This window comes from Amblyomma mixtum, chromosome 7 (genome assembly GCF_055824585.1).
Source record: "Amblyomma mixtum isolate Tamu chromosome 7, ASM5582458v1, whole genome shotgun sequence".
Classification (NCBI taxonomy): domain Eukaryota; kingdom Metazoa; phylum Arthropoda; class Arachnida; order Ixodida; family Ixodidae; genus Amblyomma; species Amblyomma mixtum.
This window is the reverse complement of record NC_143018.1, coordinates 25,401,684-25,426,152: the sequence shown is the minus strand read 5'-3', so window position 1 is coordinate 25,426,152 and position 24,469 is coordinate 25,401,684. Positions and strand designations below refer to the sequence as shown.

Here is a 24,469-nt window from a genome sequence, read left to right as displayed (position 1 = left end):
AGCATTGCCTCAACTGCCATTCCTTGAAAGTCGTGAACTGCACGCTGGGAAAGCCACAGCAGGCTTTGCTGTGGCATTTTGGTGTCGCCATACTTTGAACATTGTGATTAGTGCTGTAAGCTATACGCCATGTGCCCTGTATCTAACGGTCGCTTAGGTGTACAGCTGCAGATGGTCATTGAATGTTTTGTCATTGTAGCCCATTGTCACTATGTTTTAAATGGACACTGAAGTCAGGCCGCCGCGGTCGCTCAGTGGTTATGGTACTCGGCTGCTGACCTGAAAGACGCGGGTTCGATCCCGGCTGCGGCGGTTGAATTTCTTTGGAGGAGAAATTCTAGAGGTCCGTGTACTGTGCGATGTCAGTGCACGTTAAAGAGCCCCAGGTGGTCGAAATTTCCGGAGCCCTCCACTACGGCGTCTCTCATAGCCTTAGTCGCTTTGGGACGTTAAACCCCATAAACCAAACCAGACACTGAAGTCAAATTGAAGTTGGCCTGTATGAACAGATTAGTTATAAGGTAGTAATTACTCGTTTCTGCGGAAGCTGTACAGGTTTTCTTTGGAACCATCTGGCTGTGCTTGGGTGGATGTTAATGAGTAATTCATCATCATCAGCCTGACTACACCCACTGCAGGGCAAAAGCCTCTCCCATGTCTCTCCAATTAACCCTGTTCTTTGCCAGCTGCGGCCACTGTATCCCCGCAAACTTCTTAATCTCATCCGCCCACCTAACTTTCTGCTGTCCCCTGCTACGTTTGCCTTCTCTTGGAATCCACTCCGTTACCCTTAAGGACCAGCGGTTATCTCGCCTTCGCATTACATGCCCTGCCCGAGCCCATTTCTTCCTCTTGATTTCAACTAGGATATCATTAATCTGCGTTTGTTCCCTCAACCACTCCGCCCTCTTCTGATCTCTTAACGTTACACCTATCATTTTTCTTTCCATAACTCGCTGTGTTGTCCTTAATTTAAGCTGAACCCTCTTTGTTAGCCTCCACATTTCTGCCCCATAGGTGAGTACCGGTAAGATACAGCTGTTGTATACTTTTCTCTTGAGGGATATTGGCAATGAGTAATTACTCCCTTATTAATAACCTACACTACCTTGGAGACTCATTGAATCTATGAACAGATTAAAGTGATCTTATGACGAAGAGGTTGATTTCAATGAAAACAGAGCATCTGTTAGCTAGGAAACACTGAAAAATACAGGTATATCACCACCACCGGCTGATTTCATAAGCTAACTGCTGCGTGTGAACAGATTTTTGAACTTATGCTGCACTGCCATTCAATTCCAAAGAGTGATGATAGAGTCCCTTTCGGGCTTGAGACACGAGCTTGAATTGAATGGTGGGAAAATTCTGCGTCAGCAGTATAGCCTATGTTTCCACAAAAGTGCACTGGTGCGTGTGTGCGTGTGTGTGTGTGATGCAGACATGGCACATCGCATTATATGACTGCCTGTCAATTTTGTAAATACAGTTTTCACAGCAATAGGTAATTGCATCTTTTGCTGCCAGATAAATATCAACAGAGTCACTGGGAACAAAAAATGGGTGTAGTTTCCTTAGTGTCTTTTTAGGAACTGTGGTCTGGACCTCCTTCCTGCATCCCATCGAGTTTGCTGCACTGTGCATATCTACATCATCTGATTTCAAGGTTTTTGAAGCAGGTTCTTTGCTGTGTTTTGGAAAGCTGCATGTGTAACTTGTACAATCAATGTCCCTGCAGGCATGGAAGATGAATTCGACGAAAACGAGCAGAGACTGAAAGACTACTCCAAAATCTTGGATGAGCTGGGCCGAGAGATGAAGATGCACTTGGAGAATATCGAGCAGCGATCAAAATTCCACCGCGACTGCCAGAACTAACACTCCTGGGCCGCTCATATGCCAAATGCTCGGCTCGGGGTTTGTTTTTCGCTGCGTAGTTCAAGGCAGCATAGTACTTGTCCTCTAGAGGGGCGCGAACTGAAAATTTTCGAGCCTGGATAACAGCCACCCACATGAATCGTACTCATCCAGCGTTAGTCTTTTTTTGCTTTCACCGGTGGCTGTATGATGACCAGAGTGATTTAATATGGATTAGGCTGAAAAATTTCCCTAGTTAAGACAATGGTAAACTGTTCTGAAATGACAGGCTAACACGTGAAGTAACAAAAAACGAAATTTGTTGTTTTTGAAATGATGCCAGAGTCTCTTGGGTGGGAGTACTTTTCATCTTCGCTAACTTTGCTGCCATTGTTAAAGGATAAATGTGCAGAATGCAGAATGGCTGATAAAATTTTCAACAGCTTTCATAAACTGTTTTGTGCCTAGAGAATAGTAGCAGCAACATTTTTACTCAGTTGACCATAGCACTGTCTCCTGGAAAACTTATACCGCTACCAGTTACTTTTTTTTTTATTTTCTGCATGTTTTAAAATCAGGTAACACTCACTGTAGATACAGAAGGACTTTCTTTCACGAAGACAGCAGTAACATGCAGTCAGCAAAAATCCACGTCAAGCTAAACTGCAAGGTGATAAAACAGGCAGAAGAAATTACTGCTGTTACTTCCTTTGATTATATTTTAATTTTAAAACTTGACAGAAGTGTCCTGCAAGTCAGGAGCCAGCGCTTAAGCCTAAGAAGGATGGCTGTGTGGTCTTGACAGTGCATTCACTTTCTTTCCGAGTTCTCGGTGATGTAACACCAGCCAGCCGTCCATGCTATTATCGAGTATACTGTCGCGAGAGTATAATAGAACAGCTTTGGTGTCCCCACTCATTTTACTCCCACCCTACTCAACACAATTTGCTGCTAGCTAGGCATAAAACAAAAAATAAAATTCGCTGCCTCACTTTCATTTGTATGTATTTAAGCAAGGCCAACCTACATAATCAAAATATATGCCTACAACTGTTAGCAGCAGTGCATAAAAAAAGAATTCTGGCATCAGTAGTTCGTTCAGTCTGTTTCGACATGCAGCAAGACAGCTTTGCAAACCAGGGTTCTATTTTTACACACTACCGGAGCAGTGCAATTTTCGTTTTGTTGTTGTTGTTGTTCGCCTCTTTAGCTATATACTCTTTCGGATACATTGATCGCTAGGTCCAGTTTGCTTCATAGTGCCACTACTAGAAGATGCTGAGAAGTCACACTGCACAAATGATGATTTTTTAAATCAAGTACATGTTAATCATTATTACTCCCCTTATCAGAAACATGCTTCAGATTAGAAATATACACATACATTGGAAGGGAAAAACTTGCTGCTATTTTTAATTGATAATTGCCGAAAATCTCTAAGGCACAGCAGTTTTTCACTCAAGAAGATTTGCAGAAACATTTTTGGTGGGAAGTTCACCAAGTGACCTTCATTTCTTGCTGAAGCAATCAAAGAGTTTCAAGTTTTTGGCACACATGAACTCATGCTATTCCTTCCCTGTTCCCTATTGTAGTGCTCTTCCCTACTCCCTGGAGTAGTTCCCTAGTTCCCCGTGCTATTCCCTAGTGTAGTGCCATTCAGCCTGGTGTACTTGTCGACTACTCTTCTCTTTTTTTTTGTTCACAAAGGAGGGCTACCTTGCGTGCCAGTACCACTGCCACTTACTCAAGCACTGCATCATTGTGTGCACATACGTGCCTGCATTGGGAGTACAGGAGAGCCCTCCATCATGTTTTATTTAATGCTCGCTTTAGTGTATGCTCGCTCATTCGTCTGTGTGTGTGGAGTGTGGTTTCCTTTTTTTTTTCTCAGTTTTGTACACCAAGGTCTTCGTCCTGTGCTTGAGTATATGCTTACATATCTTAGAGAACTATGAAAAGATGTGTGTTCACAGCTGTCCAGGTAAACACGGCGTGCCGTGAAGAGCGGTCGGCTCCCCACAGCTCAACGTTGCACTGGTGAGAACAAAGTGCCTTTGTTGACCGCCCATAGTTGTTGGAATAAAAGAAACGTGTGCCAAAATGCATCTTCGTTCATATTCTCAACTGATAAGAGGAAGACAAATGAAATGGCTTGTGGTTTGGCATTGCTAAGCACGAAATATTGTGCGAAAGCAGTTTTTTCAAGTGGACACCACTGCGATGTACCTGAAAGCGGGACTGAGGTGTCCACTGACCTAGGAATCCAGTTACACGCGTCTTCCAACTTTTTCGTCGTCCATGCCAAATTGCTCGATGTACTCCAGTGGCCTATGCTCCAGTGCCGCGTTTCTACAGCATGTTGTCAACGCCAACACGTAGTGCTCTAGGGCCATGTTACTGCCACAACGTTGTTCATGCCATGCCAACACATGCAGCACACATCTCTCTGTCACTACCACCGCGCACTTCAAAGCACAAGTATTAGTTTGATGCAGTATTAGTTGATGAAGACGATGTGCAGTGCGAGTGTGTGTTGCTGTTTAACACGATGTGTGTTCGGTTGCGACAATAGCATAGTGCTCTCGCGCAGCAGCCAGCAAAGCTGAATTGTTCGCGCCGCCGCGGGTTCGAGTTCCAGTTGCGACAATATTCATTTAATTAATTTCTATTAATTTATTTCACTTGGTACAAACCCACATGCATCGCAAGATCTTGCTCAGGGTTTACCCATCGGAATAGTGATTTTGCACTTATGGCCTCTCCTTATCAAAGCATTCTGGCATAGTTACATTTGAAGTGGTCCCAAAACATTCTTTCCAGAAACTTTAGTTTGTTTTTTTCTCAATTCCTTGCCATCTTTTGTGCCTCTTGTCATTTAGGGTGGCTTCTTCTGTGCATTGAAATATGAAGCTCAACTGGAGGCCAGATTCCTCAAGTGTGTCAACAAAAATTGCCACAGGACCATGGCAAAACAGGTAGCATAACGGAAGCTCAGATGTTAGTCTATGCCTGCTCTGAACGAGCGCTTATCTGGTGAAGTGACCCTATGACGTCTCATAAATTGGACGCCACATGTTGCGCAACTCGTACATCTAGCACGGCAAAAACAGTTGAATTCTTGCGTCGCAGAAACTTGTGACTGAGCATCAGGAGTGTTAAGCGCTGCATAGCACTACACTTCTTGGCATGCTATCAATACTGCGAGAAAAAGTAGAAGCAGGCGTACCCCATTTTAGGTGTAAAAGAAACAAACTGCCACTTGACTGGTGGTAAACAGAATTTGTTTGCGACAACTAGGGTACTTCTGATCACAAGTCACTCATCATACCAAATTAATTGTGCTCAAAGCTGTACTGGCCCAACGTAGTTAACCCCATACAACAAACTGCGTTAAAGAAGCAATCATGAAATGCAGACGAAGTTTCTCATCACCTCTTTCAGTTGGTTGCTAAAAGTGTTATTTTCATGCCTAAAATCTTGGTATGGACAGAACTATTATATAATCATCATCATCATCAGTCCTATTCCGTTCACTGCAGGGTGATGGCTTATCATTGGTGTCGGAACTACCTCCGTACTGTGCTGTCTAAAATTTTTGTTGATTACTGGTCATCAGCTACTAGAAATGGTATAAAATAATAATGCATACCATGCGAATGATGGGGATAACAATAGATGCAGAAATGATTGTGTGCTATGGTGTAGGAGGACGGGATTCAATACCACTGCCACTAAGTCACCACAGTGGGTCAGAACAGAACGAGTGGCTGGACCATTGCTAATGTATTCCAACACAGCTCAGTAAACAAGGGAACAAGTGGATGTGCATTGCATAACTTTATTTGTTGCTCATTAGTGGCACAGTGATACCACTTGAGGAAGCAGACAGTTGCTAGGCAAGAAAAGTGCGCCTTACTTTGAACATATATAAGAAGGGACGGAAGTCGGACTTTGGTAACACTGACGCATGCAAAAAACATTGCACTGGTAGGCAAAAAATGCCACGTGGTACCAAGAGAAAAAAAACAATTAAGTTAGATAAACCCCTTGCATATTCAAAGCACACACAGTTAAATGCATTCTCCAAGCTTCCATGTCCACTCTTCCCGGTGCAAGCTCTATAACCTGTGAGCATATTTTTCCCACACTTAACGCTATTCTCTAGATAACCTACAAGCTAGAGCATACGTGCAACTAATAGGCTACTGTTAAACAGACTTCAGTGAACAGAAAAAAAGTACCTGCAAACTAACCTGGATCTAAAGCTACTACAGAGTAAAACTTCTACAAAGTCAAAAACTGTGCACTGCTAACATACATGCTACTTTTACCCCCTCAGCCACAACCTTGCAGTGCACAATTTGCAAATCTACACCTCAAGGGTGCTGTGAGAAAGGTATGTTTTAAGCCATAGCTCTAAGACAGTACAACACCAATGTGGCCTCGAACAAAAACGAACTAACTTATGGGTCACAGATGTCGGCTGGAAGGTCAGGTCACTTGCTTCTGTGACCCTACTCGGGCGTCACCGATCTCTCGTTTTACCTCCATACTCAACCTAGCATGCACACGAAAATGGAATGAAATGCCATAGTTCAACGTGCTACAAGCGCGACCACGAAATATCTGCACCTTGGCCACATAGCACAGTACTTAAAAATGCAGGAAAGGAAAACAAGCTCCTGTGCTGAACCAAATACCACTTCATGTGCAGAATAAAATGTGCATGCAATCTCCCCTCCCTTACACACAAGACGACACAGCACTTTGTACAAGAGTGACCGTGGCCACAACACACAACTTCAAAACGAACAAGGCAACATACAACCACCAATGAAGCAGCACAAAGATCCCAGTATAAACTCCAAGACTCGTGTAGTGGGGGCCTTGTTGGCTGCAAGCAGGGTATTTGTTCCCGAACAATTATCCTTAAATGCACCACATCATGAACACACATTTTAGGCAGCCCCGGAAAACCAAAAAAAAAAAAGCTGAGCATGTACACCGCAAAGCCAGTCGGCTTCGAAAACCGCTATAGCTGTGCAGTGACGCTGTATTGAACGTAAAGCACCAGCCATTAGCACAGTTGACAACAACAAAGCAAAGTAGCTTATGCGAGCTACAATGCTGGAGACCAACCAACGGTCGACATCTTTTTTTTTTTTCTTTTTGCTTCTGCATTATCCTTGCTATTTACAAGGCATTATACAAGAAAGAATGCGCCGACAGCTACCATGCCTGTGTCGATCGACATTCAGCGACAGCTGTTAGCAATGGTGAATGCACCATTCGTCGAGCCACACAGTGGTGCTCTCTCTGCTCAGAGGAGCGGCACTGGCAAAAGTTTGCCGCACAGAGAAGACGCCACATTTCCATCGGGCAGCAAACGGCACCACTCCCCGTTTTTTCCCCGTGTTACGTCAACGACGCCGCAGAACTGGGAAATGTGCCCTCAAAGGGAAACTGCACAGGTTTTATAAATCAACGAGCTTAAGAGGGTCGAATGCGTAAAAGTTGCAGCTAAAGCACGTGAAGTCTTTTTGGGCTAGCACTTGAAATAGTGAAGTAATCGCCGATTAAAATCCGGACACCCTTCAAGCTTCTTCACAGCACACAACGCCAAGTGGGGGGGCGCATGATGACGTCATCGAAGGTGTCGGTACATTCCCAACGCACAAACGCCTGTTTTGAAGGACAAAAACGCCACCGAAGGCGAACCCTGCCGATAGTTGTTTGGCAGCGTCTAACGCGTCAGGGCAGGGTGTGGCTGACGACAGCGGTAATTTGAAATCATACCTTCCGTGACATCACGCTGAGTTTCCCTGCACTCCTCCGGTGCATTGAGGAGAAGCGCAAAATTCAATCGTCGATTACGTCACTATTTTAAATGCTAGTGCAAAATAGGTTTGGTTTGGTTTATGGGGTTTAACGTCCCAAAGCGACTGAGGCTATGAGAGACGCCGTAGTGAAGGGCTCCGGAAATTTCGACCACCTGGGGTTCTTTATCGTGCACTGACATCGCACAGTACACGGGCCTCTAGAATTTCTCCTCCAAAGAAATTCCAGCCGCCGCGGCCGGGATCGAACCCGCGTCTTTTGGGACAGCAGCCGAGCACCATAGCCACTGAGCCATCGCGGCGGCGCTAGTGCAAAATACTTGGCATGCTTTACCCACAGCCTACATAGATTTGAATCCTTGAATATCGCGAAATTCTCAAAAAAGTGCTGCAGTTGCCCTTTAATAGCTGTCGCTGCAAAACACAGTTGGTGAAACTGTGACACACGCTTAAGACAACCCACAATTATTTGAAAAAACTGTCATGACCTGAGAGCTCACACCAAACTTGCAGCTTTACCTTGGTAGAGGTAGAAAGGGAGGCTGGCACACCGCCGTGCAATTGTGGAAGAGGCTGGATATGCAAAATCACGGACACACAAGACAAGTCTCGGCCCTGCCATAATCCTCATTCCAATAGATGGAAAAGCCATCCCATTGCAAGAGGTACCAAAAACCCTTTTTTAAATGTAATACATACACAACAGGTGACACCACATTTAAAAATAAACAGACAAGCTAAAAGAAACATTTGACAGATCTGAACAACCCAAATATTTCACGAAACAGTCTGTGGCCCAATAAATTACGGCCTTAATTATAAAGCCTAAGTGGGAATGTTACACTGCCTCTAGCGACTGTTACCGAGCAGTAACAGTGTCGGGCATTTATTTTACCACCATGCTTAGGGGCACTTGCTAATCGCTAATGCTCATAAACTTCAAAAGTTGAGCAGGCAATGGAAGCGTTTAACTTGTGTGGTTTAGAGGAGAAGAATCACTCACAGGTTTATAATTTCTATATTAACACAGTGCCTCTACTATACACAAGCAAGAAAGAGGCTGTTACCAGTCACACAAAAAGAACTCGAATTAGGCTAAACTGAAGCAAAGTACCTACTGGAAATCATTTCATGCTTGAAAATCGCAGCCCAACATCACATTAGACATGGCAAACAGCCCAAAGAAACAGAAATGAATGAGCACAAGCATGGAGCATCATGTATCGCACTAAGTGCCTTACAGCCAGGCATACTCACTGATCATATTTTCATCACCCTAAAGGACAACTCTGGGAGTTTCTTGAATTTTTTTAGTTAACAGTCAAACCACATTCTTCAGAGTCCGCTGTCTCCACCGCAAAAAATAGTTTCTCAAAATTCCGAGTCAACTATTTTAAGAACACTAAAACTGAAACGAAAACTTAGTCCATGGCCAGGGGCGATGGTTCACTCAGCGCTCCGATGACATCGCAAAGATTACTAGAAAACCCTTGTATATGCACTGGATGCTGAAGTCGCAACTGAATACGAGTACCTTCATAAAATGCCCAAGATGACACAATACAAGCCTCAAAATTTGTTAGTGAAGCAGGCAGCAGCTATTAATGTGCAGGGAACGTTTGCGACATTACAAATGTGGTGTTGCTCATATAAAATGTCTGAACTGAGGCCATCGAAATGGCAAACATTAAAACTGATTTATGCCAGAATGAAATGTTGCATGGCTGTCAAACTTGGTACAAATAAAAAGGAATGAGAAGAACCTACATTATTAGTTTTTATTAGAAGGTGATAGCCTTGAAAAACACCCGGAGCTAACCTTTTATGGTCACTGAAGCTGATTAGGTGCAGTCATAAAAACTGCTGAAAAACAAAAGAAAACATACTACACTCATGTTCTAGCATGTGCCAGCTTCAAACGCTGTTTGAGACACATAGCAGCCAATGCTTAAAACTGAACTCCCAACTTTTAGATTACTCACACAGATGGGCACTTGAAGTCATTTCCTTCACCTTTTCTTTTTTCTTGTCAAGGTGACATTAAATAAACAGTGCACACAAACACTGCTAGCTTCTTGCCTGTTGGAGTGCACTGTTTTCATAAATGCCATGTGCATAAGCAAAGCTAGTAACAAAGCTCAATAAAATCACACCAGTGCCACATAAAGATAGCATAACTGGTGCAGTGATCTCACAATTTACAAAGTTGCCTTGGCACTGCCCTCCATCACCTGGAACGCACCATTACATGTGGCAGTACCGGTACACAATTACAGGTATGCTGGCGTATGTGAGTACACGTAGTAGTACCAGTATGTAACTACTGGCACAACTGGTACTACATACGAGTCACGAGCGCAGCAAGTACACAACGCATCGTCAAGCAACAGAGTTCTGAAACAGAGCACGCAGGCTCTCAACGGACAGCCATTACAACGCTATGTGCAATGCAATGCATGGAAAAAAAAGAAAAAACTGATCACAGATGGCGAGACCTCAGCAATGCCCACACCGGCTTAAACGGCAAGCTTGGCACTGTTGCCAAGGAACCGAAATAATCTGCATAGGGCAAGCACTGTGCATAAATGGCAAGATGCGGCACAATGTAAAGAAAAAAAAATGGCTGTGGATATTTTGTGTCGCACTGCTTTGCAATTCGACCTCTATTCTATGTGCTCCTATTATTCTCGGCACGTGCTACTGAACACAAGGCATTACGAGACCAAATTGGCTTGGGCACCACGCACGTAAAAGCAACCGTCCATCACAAGGCAGCATGACTGAATAAAGGAACACAGCAGCCGTGGACAGAATAAAAACGAGAAACACTTTTGGTAGAACCAATGTTGGCATCTCTTTGTGACAGAAAAAAAAAATGCCATTGTAGCACGCAGATAGCATGCCCCAAAATGCACTACCTTTTGGCAACACACAGCAATTCGCTGGGCTGAAGACTTGGGTGGAAAGAAAGATGAGCTATTCATCCCAAGATCTATCAGTCCACGATGTTGGTGATGGAGGCTACACTTGGATAATAAATTGGACACTTGGTAATCATTATTCTGGGATTAACTTACAGATGTCATGACGCCTTAAATATAGAGGTAAAGCTACACTCAGAGCCTTGTAGTTATTGTGAGCAAAAAACACAGATGGGCTGTAAAGTGTCATGCTGCTTAAAAAAAGCGATTTCAACTAATAGAGCCCATTAGGTAGTCAAGTGAGACTACAGCCTTGAATGTCACAGGGTAGCCATCAACTCAAAAATGCAGCAGTCACACATAACAGTGCTGTCTACGGACATCGTGCTAGTGCAGAGACAGAATTCTTTGAAAATAGCCCAGTCACACTGACGTCAATCCCTTGCATATATAATGACTGCACTGAAACACTTGGGACACACATCCTTATTTTCTATTCTTTTCTTGACAAACAATCTCTTCTGAGCAAAGCAAGGAACACCACATGTAAATCACCGAGCTAAAATGTGCTGGGCTAGCCAAAAAAAAACTCACCTCAACGCAAAATAAAAATAAAATGCTTCAACATCTCAAGTCACCATTCAGACATAGTAACAAAGGCAAGTGTAGTGTCTGTGTCATAAATAAATAAAAAAATGTATGCTCTACCATGACAACAGGGCAACTGGTTCAGTGAGTTAGGTTCGGCATGGATGAACAACTTGTCCTGTCCCAACATGTAGCATCGAGCTTTAAAAAAAAAAAAAAGAAAGTAAACACAACCATGCAGTGGCAATAACATGTAAGTGATACTTACAGGGGCTATTTTTCCGGGAGTCACAAGCATGCACATACTAATAAGGTCACCAGCCATTCCTTGTTCACACTCGGGCTTACATCAGGACACCAAGGGTCCAGCACAAAACACGTACAAAATGCAAAGTCCTGGACAAAGTATAAAACTGACAGCACTCCTGGGATACTCGCTTGCTTCCCGAGCCCCATCTTCCCTGTATTTGAGTGGTATGTCTCATGCTACAGAAACAGCACGTCCCGTACCCAAGACCTCAGTAGCGTAGGAAAGGTTTAAATTCCGTGTGTCACATGCAGCAGCATAACACCACAACTGAAATGAAGTTAGGAAAGGATTCTGGTCGCCCAGTCATATTCCCAGTCCTATGCTTGCCCCAACCTTCCAAAGTTCAAGCTCATGACCTCAAGTTTTGAGTAACACATCTTAGTTGCCGCTTACTAAGAAAAAAAAAAAACACTTCCGGTTTCAGAGGATAGCCTAGGAGAAAGTTTCAGAATGAGGACAAGGTTATGAGGAATGCTGACGAGCGGCAACATTCTCCTCGTCAAAAAAAAATGCCCACATGCAGACATGGTGATGAATGTCTCGCTGGACAAAAGAAGGACTTCCCTTCTTTTCGGATGCTGGACCAACAACTACAGTGCTATAAATTGCTACTGCGTCCACAGCACGATTCAAAAGTTAACATAGCATGTAGCTGGGCTAGTTGTAAACTGATTCATGACGAATAGATGTGCAGAAAGGGTAGTGCCAACAGACGAACACAAATGCCACTTCCAACAAATTATTCATTCATATGTGTGCCCGCTTTGGAAGTTAAATTAGATGGAAGAAGTGCTGCGTCTTGTCGTTTGTATCTCTGTTGGTGCTCCTCCCTCTGCACTTCGGTCTGTCACGAAGCAACATTCCATCGGCATTTCCCCCTCAGCACACAGTGAAATCCCAGAGCTTGACCGTCTGGTCGTAGGAGCCCGAGACGATCAGGCAGTCGCTGAACTGGAGGCAGGTGACCCCGTCGGAGTGGTTCCGGAGGGTGACCAGCCGCTGCCCGGTCTCCAGCCCCCACACCTTGAGGGCGCGGTCGTCACCGGCGCTGACAATGCGCCACTGGTCAGCCTGCAGGCAGCGCACCACCCCCGTGTGGCCCTCGGACTTGATCCAGTCCAGGGTGCGCAGGCAGTGGCCGCTCGACAGGCCCCACAGCTTGATGGTGCGGTCCAGGGAGCCACTCACCACCTGGTGAAAAATGGGAAACATGCAGCAAAGCGCCGAGACAACTCATGCAGAGAGCAGCGTCGTGCACTTAAGACAGGTACAGTAAAACCCTGCCGTTCCGTTTTTCGTGGGACTGCAGAAAAAAGACGTACCAACCGGGAAACATAATGGGCAGGAGATGCGCATCTAAAAAAAATTTAAAACTCTAGTAAGAGTAGCGGTCACAATTGTTTGCATGCATAGAATGCCCTAAACATCCTGTGATGGCTCTTCCTTAGCCTGCGCAGCTAGAGGCAGCAGCGAAGAGAGCGGGCATGCGGAGCGGGTGAAGTTAAGGCACGTGTGCACCTTCTGTGCTGTTTTCACAGTAGCCACTTTAATCCCAAACAGTCATCGACTACTGGAACCAAAAAAAAAAAAACTGCGTTTCTCAGCTGCAGGTGGCAAGGAAAATGACACAAGCATGCCTTGGAGTCAACCTGCGCAGCCTATCTCATACAGCTGCCTGCATGTGGAGTGTGGCGCGGCATAGTTTCGTTTTCGTGCTTTCGGTCGTTCTACTAGCGCCGCGGCGGTGGTGGAACTCAACACCAACAGCTGCAACAAAATTCATGCCGCCCGTAGGTGTGCTCAGTGTCAGTGGGGGTGCAACACACCAAAAGCCGCCAAACAAGGTGGCAGCTGAGCGCCGGATGGAGTCCCACTTTGGCCGGTTTGTTGTTGCCTTACCGCAAGAGCGAAACATAGGCTGTCAACGTGCGAGCACAGAGTACGGCACTGTCACGAAGTGACACTTGCAATGTAGCATCCAAGAATGCTGCCACAGTTGTGATGTAACAGCCGAATATCTTTTGCATGGGTTTCTAGGGGAGCCTGGATGGGACTGGCTCACAAAAACGTAGCAGCATCCAGGACCATAACAGCAAGGTTCTTCTACTGTACTGCTGCACACTGCGCAGGTTCACTGAGGACACGTATGTTACGGACAAGAAATGCTGTTAGAAACACAAGAACTGTCCACCTGACTCTCGATGCACCCTGCTGTGTGTACCTTCTCTTAGAATCCAGCCCATAACCAAACCCAACTGACCACCGGTTATCTCTTTTCTGTATTACATGCCCCAGTGATTTCCCTGCACACCCCTTGTTTTTCTGGAGGCCTCCCCTTTATTCGTAACCATTTTTTTTTTGTGCACAGGATGGGGAATTTTCATCATCCTAGTCATGAGTGTTGAAGTCATAAATGGTGCTAGTCCTACGCAAGACGTCAATGACAGAAAAAAGAATGAAAAATGACTACAGCTCCTCCTCTTCCCCCCCCACACCCCTAGAAATTTAGACACCACCCCTAATTTTAATTATTGGGGAAACCCCTGATGCGCCCTCTGTAAACTACATGTTCTCACCTGCATCGAGTCAAACTGCAGGCAAGTGACGGCATCCTGGTGCCCATGAAAGGTTGCCACATGGCGACCAGTACCCAGCTGCCAGACCCGTATGGTGCGGTCACAAGAACCTGACACCAGCCGGTCACCGCGGTACTGCAAGCACAGCACCGCGCCCGTGTGACCGGCGAGCGTACGTAGGCACCGTCCTGTCCGCATGTCCCACACCTGAAAAGAGGCGAACAGGAAGTGATGTACTGACTGTGGCATTGTTAACTCCACCTCTAGGGGTATGACGCAACAGCGTTAATGGCTCCCTTCAGCGGCTTCCCTTCACACACACTCACTGTTCTTTGTTGACATTCACACATTTACCAAAAATTATCACAACACTGTTTTCACATTCTTGTCTTTGAACTCTTCTGCACTGCAGTTTACACACATAACGTTACTCTAATCAGTACCTCGCTAATTAGCACACCTCTAGTTCACTCCACTTATTAGCACATTACTAAGCTTTGAATTAAGGCAAAACAGCACACACGTAACCACCCCTTGTACCTCGGCCAAGTTAACTTGTGGCCTAGTCAGTAGCGTGCCAGGTTGGCACCCCCCAAGGGTCCTGGGTTCGAATCGAGATTAAAATTTATGGAAATTTTTCTTTACATAGAATCAATTGATTAACAATGTTAAGCCATTTGAGGCATGCACCGACCTTTGATTCACATTACATGCCCTCTTTTCAATTATTTTCTTTTCAGACATCCGCGCGTGACGTGGGTTTCTCGATACAATGATGCCGTCAGGATGACACCAGGCTTTTCGCTGAACAGAAGCCTTAATGCTGTCAAGTTAAAATTGCCTGCCAACATCATATCCACTCTGCAGTGACAGCCACTTGCCCTTTCCAGCAACATGTGGCACCACTACTGTTTGCACAATGGCTAATGTCCCCAATTTTCAGCAGCAGAAATTTTTAAATTCTGCGAACTGAGAACAAAGAATCTGCTATATTCCAAAGGAAGCCTCTCGCTTATTAACGCATGCTTCCTTTCAAGCAGAAGCGGCTTTGCCTCAAGGGCCGGGGTTGTTAAGAAGTCGGCTTTTCCTCGCACCTCACAAGTCTGGCGGGTGAGCTTGCTGTGGGCATCTCAAAAAAACTGAAAAAATAAATTTGTGCTATATTCGTAGTTTGGTTTCAAATACAATGCAAGCTGACTTCTGAAGCAGGTGATACCAGAAAAAAAAAAACTGATGTAATATTTGAACAACTACGGTAATACTGCTTTCAATAGATGCCAGTATCATGTTCCTATAGAAGCGTGCGGTCGCGCTGCTGCCAGAACTGCATCACTTGACGCACTGGCTTGCTTGAGCGGACGGAGTGCGCGGATGTGGTTGTTCTGCACACCACACATCCAACTTGGCGTCCTGATTCCTGCTATTTTCATTTTTCTGGTGCCCTTTTTAGGTGGTATCCCTTCAGCTTCGCACAGTATAGCTAACCTCACCCCTGTTCTACAGACATTCTTCGAGGACCCCTGAAAACAGCCTATGTCAGCTATCTGCCTGAAACAGACAGCTCATAGAACAACATTTTTTTAAAACAGAGTAACACAATTAAATCAGTAAATACTAGGGCAGAGCAGGGGAATAAAAAAAGACGTCTGCAGCATTATGTATTTAAAAAAAAAACTCATGGGACAGCAACAAGTGCGCAACGTGAATGTTTGAGAGTTGGTTCTGGTGTGAAAGCAAAGAATTTTTTGGAAACACACCATGCTGCTGCTGGCACAGCAGCACCTTCTTCCACTACCAAGTTCACTACCAAGTTCACTACCAAGTGCACTATACCAAGTTCACTACCAAGTGCACTACCAAGTGCACTAACAAGTGCACTACCAAGTGCACTACCAAGTGCACTACCAAGTTCACCGAGGCAGCCGGTGTGCCCAGCAAAACAAAACCACGCTAGCTACGCCACTACTAGCGTGGCATCAACATCGCGGCTGCTGAGATCGCCAATGAAGCGGTGCCTATCTTGTGGATGCCGACAAAAACGCAAAAAAACTGGAGAAAGAGCTCAGAAGAGCTGACGTCCTACAAAACATTTTCAAAAGGCACCTTGAGTGTGCGGTCGTAGGAACCACTGACGACCTGGCGCTGGTCAGCCTGCAGACACCGCACGGTGTCGATGTGCCCCACCATGGTGCCCTTGCAGGCAATGCTGGACCAGGAGTGCTCGGTGCTCAGGTCCCACACCTGGGAGGGCACGAGCAGGAGACCAGCGTTAAGAGGCCCACTTCGGAGGAACAGACTCAGGACCAAAAGTTTCAGGCATGAAATCACACAAGAAAGAAGCCATGGCATGACATCAAAGTGCTACCATTCTCTATCAATGCCTCCTACTGATAGGATAACTTGGTTGAGGTAAACCCGACACAACTCTGCGGTAATGCGCGACCAACACGACATTTTACAACTTGCCTGTGTTACTTAGCTGCGAAACCAACTGTGAGGTGTCATTTGTGCTCTAATTTCTTCCCTCCACCCCCCTGCAAGTAATACCCACCACAAGGGCACAGTAGGTAGGTATCTGAATGAATGAATGAATGAATGAATGAATGAATGAATGAATGAATGAATGAATGAATGAATGAAAAGAAAAACAGATTGGTGGGGGAGGGCTTCATAATACGGGTATGGTTATTTTTGCAGTAATATAAATGATGAATGTCCAATTTGTATAGTCTGCCATGATCAAATTTTGTGCACAAATTGGCAATAAAGTCAAAGAGACTTACTGTATAAATTCGCGTAAGGGCCGCACTTTTTTTATTTTAATTCGGGTGTGAATTTTGAAGCTGCCATATTTTTTTTTCCTAGTTCAAAACAGGGGGTGCGGCCCATACATGGGTATGGACCTTACATGAGTGTATAGGGTATTCTTTTCTACCATGCTTATTACAGATACATTTTATAGACTACTGACGAAAGCATCGAAAGCATGGAAACATGAGAAAATAAATATTGATCGGTCACCTCAAACAAACAAGCTCAAAGAAATTCCGAAGCAGGCACCCATAAGGTGCTCCGAGAAGTCTGAGGAACACGAGCTTAGGAGCACTAACTCTGAAGGCACCAATATGATTAAGGCAGGAACTATTAGACAGCAAGATAAATGTATTCGCTTTGTGAAGGCTCAGTGATGAAACTTCACGAAGGGGTTGGCAACTCCGACATGAGCAAAACGGCAAAATCCCAGCAAAGGGTGCACATACTCCGAGATGAACAAAGAGCAAAAGAAGACAGTCAGTACTACAGACAAAAGTTGGCAGAGTTGCGCTGCATGCCCACCTTGATCGTACAGTCACTGGAGCCCGAGACGAGCCTGTTGCCGCTCAGGTGGAGGCAGCGCACAGTGCCCGAATGACCGACCAGGGTCATCACCGACCAGGGGCTGTTGGTGCGCATGTTCCACACCTTGATGGTCTTGTCCGAGGAGCCACTGACAATGCGCGTGTCGTCAAACTGGACGCAGAACACGGCCTGGCACCACACAGGGGAAACAGAGGAGGAGAAGGCCGTTATTGTGTATATACAGCCACGCAAATTCCAACTTTCCAGGGCCAAAAGAAAAGAAAAGGTCTAAAAGTACCCAACCTAAAGCTCTCCGGACTGAACAGCAGCAAAACATAAGCGGTAAAAATTGTCCATAGCAGATTTATCAGGTCCTTATCCTTATATCTACTTAAAAAGAGAGGAGATGGTAAAGGGAAAACTATAAACTGATTATCATAAATTATAACAAATGATAATTTATAAATTATATACAACGAAAAAAATTAGATGGAGCTGGCCTCGGTGTCCCTTGAAGTTGCAGAAACTAGTTTGACACTACAATTTCAACAGCCCGATTCCCCATGATTTCCTCAATCTTAACCTTTTAAATGCGGAGTTTTTTTTTTTTTTTTTCTCCTCACCAACCACGCCACAGGGGGTTCTTTTCTTGGAAGCCATGATAAATTTGTGATGTCAACTCAAACTCCTCACTATTTTGTGTGTGTGAGTGTGTGTGTGTGTGTGGGGGGGGGGGGGGGGGGGTTGTCTTGAAGCAGGGTGCCGCACAGTTTTTGACTATCCATGCCGCACACTTTGCGACTCCCACCAGCATAGTCAAAATTCCAGCTACCCATTGCGAACGACCAAAACTTCACTTTTCTGACCAGACACAATCCCCAGGGTCAAAGCGCCAGCAGCGGGTGTCTAAAGATGCACGCCCCAATTAAGAGGCTAATGACATTTGGCCTCTTCACTGGTGTGGCTCGATTTGACACAGTGTTAAATCATACCAGCCACCAAACCATGACTTAAAATTCTGGTGTCCACTCTGGCCAGCATCCAAACACTAGCAAGAGAGAGGGCATTGTGCACCATCTGAACCTTGCTCAGCAGCTCATTTCACTACCACATCTGACCACAATCAGCAGATCACAAATTTCTGGGCCAGTGAGCATGCCGGACAGTTCTGTGAAGCTTCACAACTCTTCACAAATTTATGTATGTGGCTTCGCATGGCATTAGGTATATCAGTTAAGCAACTTTATGCACAGCTGGGGACTAAATTTTGCAGGAAGTGGATGCATGAATAAAAAATTACTGGTGCAAGACCACACAATCCACTAAACTGCTACATTAATTCCAGTGGATGGAGCACGTCTTGAATGAGCTAACTGGCTTAGGACAAATTCTTTTTTTTTTTTTTACCGCTTGGACCCGCGTCTTTTAACAGAGTCCAACGTCCTCAGGCCTTGGACACAACCTTCCTCACAAAGAAAAAAGGTGAAAGCGCTCCTGAGATTCTTAGGGGACTCGGGGTTGTATTCCCGTCTATAATCTTTAAGTTTTCAGTGCGCGCCCTCTGTCCCCGTGACATAGTGGTCACTGGACACTTGGAAAACTCATTTCATTGCCGCTCTTTTTCTTTTTTTCCCCTTTGTTCCCCTCCCCAAGTGTAGGGTAGCCTACTGAGCATCGCTTGGTTAACCTCCCTGCCTTTCCGTCCATTTCTCTCTCTCTCTTGCTCTCTTTTTTTTTTGCTGTTTTTCAGCACTTGCACCCACAAAATTTTTACCCGAACCACAGCGGTGGCCTAGTGATTTGAACCTCTGCCCCATACACTAAAGGTGCAGGGTTCCAGCTGCAGTGATGCTCGGTACCCACCTGCTTGCCAGCCAGTACAAGCTCTCCCCTGGCCCAGGGCTCAGCACCTCTAGAGCGAAGCGCTTGGGAAAATGCTTTGGTGAAATGCTCCATCAGCTTGTGCCGATCAAAATCACACTGGTCACGGGGCTCTTTAAAAGCAAATCAACATCATTTTTCTCTCAACCATCAATTAGGAAAGCAGAGCCCTTGGCCCCTCACCTGCGTGTGTCCATGGAAGGTCCGCACATGGCAGCTGCCCCGCAGCCAGTTGCGCCTCAGGCGGAAGCGCTGGCAGAAGACGGCGCGCCAGTCCACCTGGCCGTCGAGGCGCCTGAGCAGCTGCAGCTGCTTGCGCTCGGTGGCCGGGCTGACGCGCCACTGGGGCTGGGCGCACAGCCTCTGCCACAGGTAGGGGTCACGGGTGAGGTCACGCCACGATCGGCAGACGGAGGCACAGCGCAGGAGCGACACCGGATCCAGGTACGAAAAGATGAGCAGCAGGGGACCTGGAACAAAGAGGCAGAAACGTTGGCGACAAGAGCGGGGACGCCCATCGGAATTCACTTGTACGAGTGAGCACTGCTTGCACTGACAACACGCTAATAATGAAAGCGGCTGATGCCAGCCAAACTAATACTTGATATGGTGTGTAGATATAATCTAGTAGTCTCACACACACACACACACACACACACACACACACACACACACACACATTCGCGCGCACGCACACACGCACGCGCACACACACATATAGGCTAAAGGCCGCTTGGTTAAAAAGTAATGCAAGTCCCTGTAGGTATAAAAAATAAGAGTTTGAACATGTAATGGCAAACATTACCCTGTGGTAGTGAGCTAAGCCAGTCCTGGCAGTTGTCAGGGCAGTGCTCGTGCAGGACTGGCTGGAGCAGGACGGACAGGAGGTGGTTCTGGGACTGGCCACACAAGCCCTGCACAACGGCACCAGATAAAATGTGGAGCCAGGTCACGTGTACCCACTTCCATTTCCCATCCCAGTCGTCACTAACCTCCACAGTAGCTTAGCACCTAAAGCACTCTCCTTCTGAGAAAAGGGCAGCATCTACCTATAACTCCTGAAAAGAGCAGCCGCGCTTTGATAAAAGGCAAAATGCAAGAATGTCTGTGTGCCAACTATGATACCCAAAACAAGATCCCTCAAGATGTGCCACTGGTTCTCATCTTGATACAGTCACACTTGGTTACGTTTTTGTTCGAATGAAGGCTGTGGTTTGCCTCTTTTTACTGGTTTAGGCTGTGAGAGCCGGGCGGTCCAGTTTTTTTTGTACTTTGCTGACAAGCTCCTTTTATAGAACATTTTTTGTGAATGCACTACTCTGCTTTCAGGGAGGAGTCTTCTACAGTTATCTTATACAGTCATGCCCCGAGAAAAAGTGGCCATAACGCGAATAATTCGTAATAACGAATAACAGTTCACGGCATCCTGTATTAAGGCGAAAGCCTTTAATGGCTCATACTGTTGTCCGTTAACAAAGCGTGTCGAATGTGTTTAACTCAGGAACTAAAAAAGATAGAAGAAAACCAATGGTTGCTTCAGGCAGAGAAGGAAAAAATTAACCTAGAAGCGAAGTTTGATGACTAGATTAATTAATTAATTATAGGAAAAAATGTCGAAATTGCATCGAAATAGTGCGAACGTCGATATAGCCTTGGGAACAATGCGACGTCACATCCATCGGAAGTCATCATGGTATAGTGAAAATTTTCGCAGAATGGTCAGAAAAACGTCGGATTTGTGTCACATTAGATGGAAGAATGTGTAATTAAGCATAATTAACACTTAAGATCCCTGAAAGATATATAATTTGGGTATCGATATAGTCACGGGAACGGTGCGATGTCACATCCACCGGAAGTGATCACGGCATAGTGTCCTCAGCTTTCGCCTCTCAACACTTTAGTTGCCAAAGTGTCCTTGCAATTTTTTTTATTCTGCTAGCCAACCACAACACTAAACGAAAGCAGCTTTTTACTGTCTGACTTTATTAAATAAACCAGATATCAAATTCTCGCACTCATAATTTTTTTTTTTTTCAGATTAGCTTCTTGTTTAGGTAACAAGAAAAGTTTTGAAAACAGATTACTTTTTTTGTTGTGGAGGAATTTTGTGCGGCAGCCATGAATGTGGGCTGAGCTTCACTGCAGACTTCAGTAGTATCAGACTATAATCATTTGTTTTCTTGCAGTTAGGTTTCATGGTCTATGGGGGTTTACAGTCCCAAAGCGACTCAGGCTATGAGGAACGTCGTAGTGAAGGGCTCCGGAAATTTCGACCACCTGGGTTTCTTTAACATACACTGGCATCGCACAGTACACGGGCCTCTAGAATTTCGCCTCCACCGAAATTGGACCGCCGCAGCCAGGATCGAACCAGAGTCTTTAAGGTCAGCAGCAAAGCGCCATAACCACTGAGCCATTGCGGCACCCTTAGCTTCTTGTTTAGGTAAGAAGAGAAGTTATCACAACAAACTACTTTTTTGTCATGAAGAAATTCTGTGTGGCGGTCCTGATTGTGAGTAGACTTCACTACAAACTTAAGTTGCATCCGATCATGCAGATGCCTGCTATGCACGAAAAAAAAAAAAGAAAAAAGAAAAGCAGATCCCCTCAATGCTCACCAAGAGTGCTTTCAACGTTGCATTTTTCTGGTCATCCGTGAAGCAGCCAAACCACTCTTTTATGGCCTGGAATTGTGCAAGTGGTTAGGATTACTTCATTGAAACAAAGAACAGCTACAAAACTGAAGGCACATTAAGGGGCAACATCACAAGCTTACATCCAGACGTGACTTGAAGTCTGATGGGCCAACTACTTCGGACGACTGCCTGCTCAACAGTGGCGCTGTGTGGGCAGGTGGAGTAAACTTGGGCTGGTACGGCCGGAACTTGAAGTTTCGTGGTAAACTATGGCACTTACGGGGCACTTGCACCTTTTGGAATGCCGGCAGCACCTGTGAGAAGTGAATAAGTGTGGTACTATTGCTTATGCGCACTGGATGCGTACAATGCAGAAATCAATAGATTAAATTGAATTACAACAGTCTGGTTGCGCACCTAAACAACAGCAAGAGGACAGAGGTCAATAACAAGAGAAGAGAAGACAGCCTACTTTTTTCCGGTTAACCTTCCCTGCTTGTCATGTACTGTTACACTGTTCTTCAGATCTCAAAAAATGTACAAGGGCTTAAATAACACGTTATCTGGCAAGGACAAAGACACAACGCAAACACTAACTGTGAATTGGATACTTCATTCGCACAGTAACGCATCAATATGTAATGATCGATATGTACTGCACAGGCCTACAAAGGATGAGGCAGGCATTCATGAGAAAAACAAAAATGAAAGAAGAAAGGTAAAGAAAACAGTTATGCTGCTTTCATCACATCTCCATTACATGCATATCGTAACGTATTTTGATTTTGTGCTCTTGAAAAAGAAAAATTGAGGCCAGCATATCTTTTTCCTTTCGTGAATTCATGATTGACCATTAAAAGGCAGTGGTGTTGAATGTTTCTAAATGAATTTAGTTCTCAATTAATTGACAGCCTGCACTTGTGTATAGTGTTGTCCTTTGAGTAGAATGTAGTGCGGATCTTTACTACCTCATTCTTTGATCTTCTCGTTTGCCAATTGTATCAAAGTGCGCTCAAGTTACAACTCAGTAAAATAGAACAAGCTGTGAAATGTGCCATTTAAAGGAATCAGAGCAGGACGACAAGTAGCTACAAACTACGCACCGCAAGAAATGAAAGAAGAAAAGGACTTCATATGTGAAGGCAACGATCGAGACACTAGTTGAAGGTGCTCCTAGGGCGCACAGGAGAAAAATCACGGTATGGAGGATTTAAATGCTCCCAGACCACCTGCGTCTCGCGTTTTCTTCGAGTGTAGTCTAAAACCAATTATTTCCTACCGCCGCCTGATCAGCTTAAATTAATTCATCATGGCGCGCTAACTGCTCGGCACGTGTCAAAGTTTGTTCGTGCCGCGCGATTACTATCCTTCACACAGGCGATGTTTATAAACAAGCGATGTGCGCCGCCACGTAAACGTGTCTTTCAGGGCGCGAAATCGCGGAGACACGTTACAAATATTTACCTGCTCGACGGTAGTCTTGGTCGCAGAGGTGTGCGAGGAACATATAATGTGGGGGTATCCGTTGGAAACCAAGTCCGCGACACTCTTGTGGTGTCCGTTGGCGGTGAGCAGTCGGCACGGCTGCCAACCGGGCGGTTCCGCGCCGACGAACGGCGAGCTGTCACCTCGAGCATCTCTCATGCCGGACGACGTCGTCTCGCAGAGCGGGCAGTCGAGCCGCTTCTCGCCAGAGTCATTGCTGGTGCCCGCGTAGGAGCGCAGCTCCATCGACGACGACGGCGAGCTGTTCTCGCTGCCCCTACCGACGCAGGGACGACGCACGCACGCTGCTACAAGGGCCTGCGCAGATCGCAGCCACGCGTCCCGCTGACCGCTGAGTTGTCCGAAGCGGCGTCGGCTGGCCTTTCGGTGCTCTTGCCACGGCGCTTATAATCGGCAATCCCATTCTCTTCCGTCGCATCAGAAGCGGATGCAGCGGTAGTAGTGTGACAAGCGATCTTTCCCTTTCCGCTTCTCTCTTTCTCTCCCTTTCTTTAGACGCACGCGATGTGCATGGCGCTAATCCACTAATCCTAAACTGCTTGCACCCGCAGAGACCGCCCGCGCGCACCTGCGATTCATGCGCTGTTGCTGGCCGAAAATTTGATTAGCACAGCGATCTAACGATCGCATAAGGCGCACACGGCCGCCGGTGACCGAGCGTACAGAAGCTACAAGTCACGGGCCCGTGCAACAAAACAGCAAAGAAACAGCTGCTGCGAAACTCTGATTGACGCCGTAAGCGGCGCTACAAACGTTTCCGCGTCGCGTGTCTGTTTGTTTTCGTACGCTTTTGCTTCGTATGTTCGCGTTCGCTGTGACGATTCGACGTTTAGTGGGGAGAACTGAGGAACGTGCACTGTTATGCCTGCTCAGAGGTTCCCGATAAGCATTAAGCAACCCGTTGTGATCATGATCAGCGCAGAATTTCGCTCCATTCCGCGCAGGTGGTTTTGTCTTGATTTTGTTAAAAAGCTGCTCTCCATAGCTCAAATCTTCAGTATAGTAACTCAAGAGC

The 24,469-nt window shown here is 45.7% G+C and overlaps 2 protein-coding genes across 2 annotated transcripts in view; one reads left to right on the top strand and one right to left on the bottom strand.

Annotated features, from left to right (window-relative positions):
- Positions 1-3,962, top strand: part of LanB1 (laminin subunit beta-1) — a 51,174-nt gene extending 47,212 nt beyond the window's left edge. The window contains 1 exon segment of the mRNA XM_089552055.1: positions 1,739-3,962. Coding sequence (XP_089408181.1) covers positions 1,739-1,878 — 140 coding nt within the window. The 3' untranslated portion in view covers positions 1,879-3,962.
- Positions 3,963-5,679: 1,717 nt separating this feature from the next.
- On the bottom strand, positions 5,680-24,180 carry LOC149335367 (uncharacterized). Its single transcript, XM_089552054.1, has 9 exons — positions 23,413-24,180; positions 22,089-22,262; positions 21,931-21,996; positions 20,115-20,223; positions 19,493-19,779; positions 17,426-17,617; positions 16,193-16,330; positions 14,090-14,296; positions 5,680-12,704 (listed from the first exon to the last, which is right to left on the bottom strand). The coding sequence occupies exons 1-9, from the start codon at positions 23,677-23,679 to the stop codon at positions 12,393-12,395; spliced, it is 1,752 nt and encodes a 583-aa protein (XP_089408180.1). The 5' UTR covers positions 23,680-24,180; the 3' UTR covers positions 5,680-12,392.
- Between the last annotated feature and the right edge of the window lie 289 nt (positions 24,181-24,469).